The 10,798-nt window shown below is 32.6% G+C and overlaps 2 protein-coding genes across 2 annotated transcripts; one reads left to right on the plus strand and one right to left on the minus strand.

The window, feature by feature from the left end:
- The first annotated feature begins 1,607 nt into the window (after window positions 1-1,607).
- Window positions 1,608-5,906, plus strand: LOC124827849 (peroxisome biogenesis protein 19-2-like). Its single transcript, XM_047301000.2, has 5 exons — window positions 1,608-1,764; window positions 1,837-1,885; window positions 1,987-2,263; window positions 4,662-4,978; window positions 5,616-5,906. The coding sequence occupies exons 1-5, from the start codon at window positions 1,725-1,727 to the stop codon at window positions 5,659-5,661; spliced, it is 729 nt and encodes a 242-aa protein (XP_047156956.1). The 5' UTR covers window positions 1,608-1,724; the 3' UTR covers window positions 5,662-5,906.
- On the minus strand, window positions 5,657-10,165 carry LOC124827848 (putative pectinesterase 68). The gene is made up of 5 exons (XM_047300999.2): window positions 9,804-10,165; window positions 9,418-9,607; window positions 8,759-8,965; window positions 6,707-6,942; window positions 5,657-6,559 (listed from the first exon to the last, which is right to left on the minus strand). Exons 1-5 carry the CDS (start codon window positions 10,055-10,057, stop codon window positions 6,403-6,405), a joined length of 1,044 nt encoding a protein of 347 aa, XP_047156955.1. The 5' UTR covers window positions 10,058-10,165; the 3' UTR covers window positions 5,657-6,402.
- Window positions 10,166-10,798: the final 633 nt, after the last annotated feature.

Raw genomic sequence — 10,798 nt, forward strand, 5'->3', positions numbered from 1 at the left:
ATGTTATTTACAATTATTTTGAACTTGTTTATAAATATTAATTGTTGTTTATGATGATCATATTTTATGGAAATAAATGATCATATAACAGTACATTTATTTATTTTTTTTTCTCATTAAGAGTCAACACTTAATTAGAAAATCAGGATAAAATCGTTATGAAAGACTTGGTCCTGTTCTTTTGAGTGGATTTGAGGGAATGAATTTGAGGAGATTTGAGAGGATTTGAAGATAATTTTTTTTGTCGTGTATTTGACGTGACAAATTAAAAAAATTTATTTCCAAATTCACTCCCGCTTACCTCCAAGACAAAAAAATTTATCTCCAAATTTTCTCAAATCCCCTCAAATTCACTCTCTCAAATCCACTCAAAAGAACAGGACTAATGCCTTCTCTATTTCCCTACCTTATTTATTTTTCTTTCTATCTTTTCTTAAAAAAAATAACATTAAATATCTTTCGTATTGAAGAATAATGAATAAAAATATAAATAATGAATATGAATATTGATATAGTACAATTTAGATTTGGAACAACAATATTTTTTTCTTTAAAAATAAGGTTTATATTTTGTATTTAGGTCAAAGAAAAAATAACTATAATTACGAAAACATTCTCATATAACTTATAAGACTTATATATGATGATAGTATATCATTATCTGGTATGAGATTTTCCTGAGTAATTTGCATATAGTATGCATAAGTTTAGTTAAGAATAAATGCTTAATATAATTTTTTAGATTGTAATTGAACTTAAGAGGACCTGAAGAAAATACCAGCTGGTAATAATGGTTTAGAATTTGTAGTCTGATTATGTGAAAATAGTTATTGGATGAGACAACTATATGAATAAGTTGATTTATTTTTCTTTTATTTGTTCATTTTGTAACAGACAGATGTCATAATATAATTTGCTGTATTTATGCACAACCTTTATCCCAGAGTTGCATTCAACAACAATCAATCCATTTATTTATTATTAGTACAAACGCTTTTAAAGAGGTCAACCAAAAGAAATTATTCACGTACTCATTGTTATATACTACAATGTAAATGTAAAAATAATACTTTCAGTTTTATTTTTAAATTTAAACCTTTACAATGGTGAAAAACTTAAATAATGAATCGATATTTTGGAATGTATAAAAAATAGTTTTTTGATATACAACTTATGCTTTAAATTTATAATATATAATTTTTTTAATGTACAACGCCTTCATCTTCATATTTAATCTCTATGTATACTGTTTAAATTTGCAGTAGTTAAAAATAATCACATATCAGAATTTATTTTTTCTTTGTAATTTAAAAGAATAAAATTTATATATTAATTTGAATTATATTACAATTTATTTATTAAAGCATTTATTTTAATTATATAAATATATAAATAAACATATACCTCTTTGTTTTGAGAAAAAAGAAATAAAAAGGTTATAATATATTTAAATGACACGCGTGGACATACATTGGAAGCAGAGAAAAAACAAAAAAAGAATCTAATGAAATTAGATAAAAAAAAATCTAACGAAATTAGATAAAAAAATATGATTACGAATGAATGATGATAATATAATTGGAAAAAACTAGAAAGAAAAAAAAGAATATTTATATGGTAAATGCCAAGAACAATGTAATTGGAATAGGATGAGAAAGAAGACTGCATAGTTAGTTTATTCATTCCATTAGCCATAGCAGCAGTGTTGTGTGGCGGTGACAACCATGGCCGACTCCTCTCAAGACCTCGACCAACTCCTCGATAGTACGTTCTTCCTCACGAACTCTCACTTTCTCTTATGTTAAATTATTTAACTGTTTCATTCGATTATTTCAGGTGCTTTGGATGATTTTCAGTCCTTCAACCTTAATCCTTCTCTTCCAAGGTTATCGTTTCCCCCCCTTTGTTCGACTCTGCAATATTTTAATTTATTTTTCTTTTACTGAATCTTTGAGTGTATGTGTTAATTTAATTGTGTGTTGGAAGTGGGGGAGCAATTGCGAGCAAAAACGAGAGTCCTTCGTTGCCGTCGGGGGTTCAGGGATTGGGCATGGGTTTACCTGATTTGAGAACGAAGAAAAAGGGGAAGCAGAAGGCTTCGAAGGACAGCCACGTGGCGGAGGCGCTGAACAAGCTGAGGGAGCAGACCAGAGAGGCTGTGAAGGGCCTGGAGTCTATGAACCCTCCTGCTGCTGATGATTTGGGGAAGGATGCATTGATGGAAGATTGGGTCAAACAGTTTGAGCAGCTTGCTGGCTCTCAGGTATTACTTTTTTTCCTTTTCTTCCTTTGCACCAATTTTTACTTGATTTACTAATTCAGTATTTTTCTCTTGTCAACGCGCTTTAAGTTTGTCGTGTTATCTACTTGTGAGGTGAAAATCGGTAATGGATTTTAGGGGCAGTTATTTGTGCTTTGTTTTTTGCACCTTCATGTAGTCTAACAGTTTGGATATGTGAGAGGGGGCGGTGTGGTGATATAGGGTTTTAAATTGCCGTGTTGTGGTTGTGGAAACTCCTAAAACCCTGATGTTGCAGCCAAAATTGTGGCTACATACCGGTTATTCAAACCTATCCGCACCCCATTGAGATGGAATTTGAGTAATCATCAAAGTTTTTTTTTCTCTTGCTTTGAGTGTAAGGAACCTAGGTCTTTGGTTTGGTCTATGTGTATAGAAAAACACCAGCCTTCTGTTCCAGGAGACTGAGAATTCCCTTGAAATCTGATGAAAGTTGGTTTGGCAACTGTCATTTTTTTCTCTTAGCAATTAATTTCTCTGCTGCTGCTTTGGACGATCATGAACTGTGGACTAGGTTGTTATGGTGTTTCCTGTGTATGATATTCCTATCATTTCTCACAAAAGTTAATATAATATAATACACACACACACACACAAAAGTTAATATAATATATCAAAGAGACAGATTGGAGCTAAGGGACCAATATTTATTTGCACTAACCTGTCAATAGTTGTGTATCAGAGGCAAATCAGTAATGTCGTAGGTTTTTATCTTTTTTTTTTAAAAAAATGTGCTTTTATACTGCACATATGCATATTGGGGCATCATATAGACATCTCAATGTTTTGGTAGTCAACTGATACATAAGAGGAGGAAAAGAGATAAAACGAATGAAAAAAATATGGTAATTCAAATGGTATGGTGATATTACTCAATGTGACCAAAAAACTGACTGCTAGTTACATGAATGGGTGTAGTTTGAGGGTCACCTCCCCTCTCATAACTGAGCCAATTTCTAACTTTATAGCTAAATTCCCTTTCGCTCTTATTTATAGTCAATTCTATTGACATCTGATCCCCTCCTTGCCCTCTGCACTCATGTTCTTTACTACTGGTTGCCTATCAGATTAGCACTACATTCCCAATTACATTTAATCATTTACCCCTGAAAGTCAAATGTTCATCAGTCTTGAGCTGCTACGACTTTTTTCTTGCATTTGTATTTTGTGGATTATAGACTCTTTCCAATAATCCCTTTGGAAGATTTTTTATCGAAACTCCAATAAAAAAGAAATCAATTTGGAGGTTCCACTTTTATTAGTTATTAGATGTCCCTCCTGCTTCTTTAATAAGTTTTCATGCATTTCCTAAATATTCACTTGCAATATTGATACTTTGGGAAGGGGTGGGGAGGGGGACTCAACTTTAACAGTAGGTGGTCTACCTGTGAGGCACTTTTGAACTGGTACTTGCTAGAATCTACCTTATGAAGGTGATTGATTGCTCGTATATATCCTTTGTTCCTTTGTGCTCTTTCTTTATGATTTAAATTGAAAATGGGATTTACTTTTTTTTATGCAATGACAAAATCCAACTGCTCGTACATTAGAAATCTAGGTTGGTACCATTGTGATGACATACCATGTTTGGTATTTTCTGAGTCCAAATGTCATGAAATTACGAATTCAGTTCATCCTAGCCTAGATGTTGGCCCTTATTTTATGCGTATCAAGTTTTTCCTTTATGGAAATGTGAATGCAGTGATCTTACTTTTAATGCAACAACTCACGTTCATATATTACCGTTGGAGATCCCACATCAATAAAATATGTGAGCAAATTTATATATAAATAGGTGTAAATCTCATTATATGGGTTTTATAAGATCAAATTAGATTTGAAATTCACTTTCTAAAAACTAGAGTCAAAGGTTGTTTGTCATGATGACAGCTTATTTAATTTGGTTTTTGTATTCAACTGATAACTTCTGTTTTTCTTAAAGAAGTTCAAACTAAATGAAGAATTAAAGTTGGAATCTATTAATCAAGAGAATGAAAAGTTAGTGAGATTTGAACTGTACGAACTTTTATGTGTCCTTATGCCAAGCTCCGCTCGGAAAAGAGACTGGTGACAGATGATAGGCCAAGCAAAGCAGAAATCGAGGCCTGGAATACTTCTTTTCATATATAAACATAGCCTCTATTATATCTTCTGTTAAATATGTGAAGCTAACCAAACTAGACCAAAGAATTTGCCATGTTTTTATTATAAATTTTTACTGAGGAAGCAAGTAATTAAGGGCATCAAAGATATTGTAACTACTAATGGTGCTATTTCTTAAGTTTTCATCATGGGAATACCGTATCTTGACTTCCTTTCCTGGATTTAATGCTAATAATGTTATTATTATTATTTTGTGTAGGATATGGAATCTATTGTGGAGACCATGATGCAGCAACTTCTGTCCAAAGAGATTCTGCACGAACCAATGAAAGAAATAGCAGAAAAATATCCTAAGTGGCTGGAAGACCACAAATCTAGCTTAAGCAAAGAAGAATATGACCGTTACGCACACCAATATGAATTGATACGAAACCTGAATGAAGTTTACGAAAATGATGCCGTAAACTTTAACAAGATTGTCGAGCTCATGCAGAAAATGCAAGAATGTGGACAACCACCAAATGAAATCGTCCAGGAGCTTGCTCCGGATTTCGATTTAGCGAGTCTTGGCCAGATGTAAGTTCCCTTGGTTATGTGTTGGTGGTGTTTATCACACTATGTACTTGTATTAATCATTATTTACTTCTTTTTTTTAAATAAGACCCTCGTGTGAAAATAAGCATCGATTATTTTTAGCTTCCTAAACTCTGAACTAGATGAATAGTTTTTTGTCTTGCAATTTTACATAAGAGGTGTATGTTGATTTTATAGCTGTTGTTTATGGGTTGAAGCTCAGTGTATCAGTTCTCACTTATGTTGATAATCAGTACTGGATAATAAAATAAATGGCTTCGTTCAATCTGTAAAATCTGTATCTTTTATTTTAGTGCTTAAACAGTGATCTAACTTGCGGTGAATTACTACTGCTGAAATGGTTATTGAATCATCATATAAAAGCTACGATTTTATGTAGAATTTGACTAGATCCTAGTTTAGGAATGAATCACCCTTATCTAAGCTTTGATCCTCCCCAGGATACCTCCTCTCCCCTGATAGGATGCTTTCCAATATATATTTTTTAAAAACAAAACCGGTTATCTGGCAGCATCCATTGTCATTCAGAAACTTATCACTACCATTTTTTTTACATCTTGCAGTTTTCAAACTACATTCTTGTATGTGCATCAACTGATGTGAACTTTTTCTCCTGCAGATCTCCAGAGATGCTTGAAGGTCAGCAAAATTGTTGCATAATGTGAAGCTATTTCTTGCCATTTATCAAGTCTCTTTGACGGTTTACATTACAGATTTTTAGGAATATTTGATTTTCGCGTGTCAGAATAAGATAGTTTTATGTGCTACAATGTTTTACCCTACTCACGACAAGGTTACGAGGAAACCACAATTAAAGTCTCCTTTGAAGGTTCTATATAGCAATATTTTCTGCTGGAAATTAAATTACGAGTTGTTAGTTGCAAACAAAATTTGCTTTCTGATTTGTTGAGATTCATTTGCCGTCATAATGAGTAATGACTAGCTATTTGCAAGGCTGAAAAACACCAGTAGATTTATAGGTAAGATACACGGATTATTCTTTCTGTAAAGGATTTATTAGTAAATGATGCCATAACTAGCCATTCTGTCTATATATTATCAAATATTCAAACACCAAAATCCTTTGTAGGAGTTTTGTGTAAAGTCCCCCTCCCCCTAACCTTGCAGTAAAACCAGCTGATAAACACGGAAATGAAATTTTATTCATAATAAAAGAATCAAGATATGGCATTTGAAAAGTGATAGAAGAGTATACAGTATACAAATCAGGCCCTCAACTGTATTTGTCAGTTGCGAAACAAAGGCCCCTCTTTTAAAGATTGAATGGATGAATTTCCTATGGTTAAACACAAAATGAAAAAATGACAGCAATGATATTGGGTGGACTAAAGCTGTGCAATATGTTGTTTTGGGGGCTCTTTGCATTTAGCTTGTTCAGCTGTTAGCTAAGCATCAGAGGGTGCCATCCAGTGTTTCCCATTAACAAAACTCTTGACCAGGAATGGGTGGGCAGATTCAAAATCTAGCTCTTTGGCTAATGGGACTCCACGTATAGCCGCAGCACCTGGTCCCCAGCATTTGTACACTCCAAAGAACACAGTCCTAAACACCCCAAATCAAGATAAATATTTTCAATTTAAATTGGAAGAAACATACCATAGTAAGATGATTCATATAGTATGAAATGATAGTGGATAACCCAAAGAAAATTGTATGATTTAATATGACTAGAATATTGTTAGGTCTTACTTGTTATTGTAGGAAGTGTTCCAATCATCCCAACCACCATGTGCAACTATGTTGTCGAAGTAGGTGTAGGCATAGACAATCCTAGAGTACTGGCCCATTGCACGGCCCACATAAATTGGGCCTGTTCCTGTCACTTTGCACCGTACGAATGCGAAGCCTGTTTTCTCGTATGGGGATTTCCTATCTTGGGCTGCTATTGACCCAAATCTCGTGGCAATTGAGTGTAGCCTGCAATCCTGAACCAAACGATGCAATTAAATCATCCGTATATAAGAAAAATGATTAATGTCATCAACAATTAATATACATATAGAATGAGAGAATAAAAATGATAAGTTTATGTATTATATGGTTTGATAAAAAAAAAAAGACAAAAAGTAAACAAGTATATACTAATTATAGATAAAATATATATAAGTGTATTATTACTTAATATATAATTAGAAAATAACTGTGTTCTATCTAGTTCAAGGTATGCTGCGTATAATATCTTGCATGAACCATGGGTCCAAATTGTTACACATGAATGATTTTACTTTTACTTATTATATTTATGCATATTTAGTATAATTTTGGTCAAGTAGCTTCTTTTTTTCTTTTTTTTTTTTGCATAATTAACCTTTTGATCTTATAATAGAATAATGCTTTTGCTTTGGTTATTTTTTTTATTTGATTTTTTTTTTTGCTTTTAGCCTTCAATGACAATTTTTTATTAACTCTGACAGTCAGGATGAGGTTATTACACATTGTGAATTGTTAACTTAATACTGTTGATGTCTTGAAAAATGTTACCGGAGACTAAAATAAAATATAATTTTTTTTATAGAGAATAAGATACAAAATATTTTTTTATGAGGATTAAATTAAAAATAATATGTTTTTTGGAACTAATATTAATATAAACCAAAGATAGCATACATTACGAAAGAGTAAAATAGACAAGTCGCTAAGGGTGGAAAGTTCAACCAGGTTTTAATAACGCTTTAATATATAATTTATCTAAGTAGCTACATATATCCATCTTATAAAATAAAACAAGAATTATAAATTTTTCTTTTAATCCTCAAACATTGAGGTGATATTTTCTATGATTTTATTACTGTTAATCTAATCGATATACTTGGTTCACATATCATGTGATTATGTAATTATATCATCTGGATGATGTTCTTAACAGATTTAATAAAGAATATTAACGGAAAAAACTAAAAGATAAAATCTTTTAAAGAAACAAAAAACAAACAAATGATAAAATAGAAACTAAAATCGAAACACTATGTTGGAATAACTAAAACTTTAGTTATTAAGAACGCGTATTTGGAACAGCATTTTAAAATATAAACTAAAGAAAAACATAGCACTCGTTATGTACAACAGATAATTCATTCATTTATGCTCATTTAAACTTCCACAAATTATTTTTTGGTACGGAATGAGTGAAGAAGTTAAACTACTGGCAATTATATTGTTAAAAAAAAAATAATACATTCACCATATGCTATACCTTTGAAACATTTGATGCTATCATTATTTTATTATAAGTAACTAAAGTTATAAATTTCGCTTGGATTTCGTTTTTGTATTTTCTCTATTAAATATAGTTTGAGAAAATAGAAAACGATCAATATAAGAAAGCACGTACAGTTAAATTAAAAAAAAATGGAACCAGCTTTGAGAATAAAAGCACAATGAAGTCACGTGTGAGTAGGTACGAAATTTCAAACAAAAAGCCAAAACAGTGAAGCTGTAAAAGTTAGAAAAAGTTTGATTTATTTATATATGGCAAAGTGGCAAAAAGCTCAAATCCTTTTTCATGCAAACCACCATGTCGTGCACCACTTACTTCCTAGCAAATTTAAAAAAAGCAAAACAAACTGAAAGTGGATAAAAAGATGAAATAATAATTTAATGAAATTTATGTTTGATCAAATATAATATAAGAACAGTGTGAGAAAAACAATTTTGTTCTGACAAGAAAAGATAAAAATTAAAGGGTGCATGGTAGCATGTAGAATAAAATACTCAAAAATAGGTTAATGAAATTAATATTACCTTGTACATGGACCTGCCATTTCCAAAAATGAAATCGATGGAACCCTCGATGTAACATTCTTTGAAGTAATGACGGCCAGCATCGTCGCAGAGAGTGTCTTGTGCACCGTAGAACCCGCAGCCGGAGAAATAGGCTTTGTCCCCGGAAATGCGAAACGCCGCCGCTTGCCACCCCTCCATTCCCGGCATCGGCGCCGGAGAAGTGTTCTGCACCGTTTCATATTAATTTATTGATTGCATCTAAACTTTTAGCCGAAAGGAATAATCCAAGTCCACAAATTCAACGCTTCGTAATAGTATAAAGTGGTTAATTCATGCAATGCATGGACCCATCTACCAGATAATTATTGACTCTATAATAATACATCATCATCATACACGCAACACAAGTTTTTTCTCATTAAACTCCACATATACCCAGAACAAAAAATGGGTAGGGAATGTTCTTCTCTTCCCTTCTTTACAAACAGAAAAGAATGGATTTTGTTCAGTTCCTTTGCTTGATCTTTCCGAAACAGTTTTTACTCACATGCATTTTCAAAACTCTTATGATGTTACGTTAAAAAGAATCTTTAGAGATGCAAACAAAAAATGGGTTAAGTGTCAATAAATGCATTGACAATGACAGAGCATAGCATATACTGAAGTTGAAAAGTTACCTTGAAGCTGATATTCCTAGCAGAGAAATAGTTGGCAAAAACTGTAACAGAAGCTGTTCTGTAAGTACGCAATTGTTGGCCGTTGGGACCAGGGTCACTCGCCCTGTCATGCCATTCTATCACCGTCACATCTCTCCCCGCTCCTTCGAATCTAATGTACGGCTTCGTCACGGGCACTACCACCTTCTCTCTGCACCAACAAAACCAAACACTTTACTGCCATTAATAAACAAAAAAATTGTTTGAAAAGCTATAAATTAATGGAACAGAAGTGCGTGCAAAACGAAATTTAGCTACTTGCTTGCATACATTTAAGTAATGCAATGAATGATAATAAGTTAATGCGTATGAAATAATAACCAGAAGAAGAAGAATGATATATATACATGTAATATCCGGGGCTTATCTGAATATGAATGTTCATTGTGTTGTTGTCCGGGACAGCATTGACGGCGGCTTGGACTGATCGGAAATGGCCTCCGCCGTTAATGTCGACGGTGATAACTCGGTGTCCGGTGGGTCCGATCCACCTGGACGAGTTTGTGGAAGGCAGCATTTTGGGAATGGTGTCGTGGTAGGTTGTGCATGTGACAGTTGTTGCATGCAATAATAACATGCAAGCAGTGAAAAGCAGAAACATTTTGAAGATGACACTACAGTAGCATTGGAGAGTACACTAGAGCGAGATTGTAGCTTACAAGAGAATGAAATGCGTGTGAAGAAAAAGCAGATGGAATTTGCAACGAGGAAGAAATAGAACAGATCCATTGGAGCATTGGAGGTGCATTCAGAATTTATAGGCTGTGAGTAATTAGTTCAGAACATAAGAGATAAATCATCGATTTCTTCTAACGGTCACTTTTACACCTTTTCTTTTCTGTTTAGAAAAATGCAGATAAAAATTATAAAATGTGAATATTGTTTATTATTATTTATTACTTTTTACTCTCTTTTTCTTTACAAATTCTATTATATTAAATAATAGTTATTGGTGTCTAAGAGTAAGAGTGTGGGGTTTGCATCTGATAGTAAGATACGCAGACGCATGGTGATGGAAGTACAGTGTTTCACATAATTTAAGGTCCAACTATTTACCCGTGATTCTTCATAAAACGGAATATGTAGCCACGTGTTCATTCATTTCATGGGATCAACATTATCGTCTAAATTCAAACAATTGCCTATTAATTTGTTTTTTTAAATATTTGTCTCTTAACTTTAATTAGTTAATATAATTCAAGATACTATAGTTTTAAATTTTTATAATAAATAATTAAATAAAAGGATGACAGTTGTTTTAGTTTAAAGAATAAATATTTCTTTTTTGTTTTAATTTTTCTCTGAACTAATCGCTTTTTATGTGGCAATACAAATAATACAT

Source organism: Vigna umbellata, chromosome 1, assembly GCF_029865625.1.
Source record: "Vigna umbellata cultivar VRB3 chromosome 1, Vumbellata_1.0, whole genome shotgun sequence".
NCBI classification, from domain to species: Eukaryota; Viridiplantae; Streptophyta; class Magnoliopsida; order Fabales; family Fabaceae; genus Vigna; species Vigna umbellata.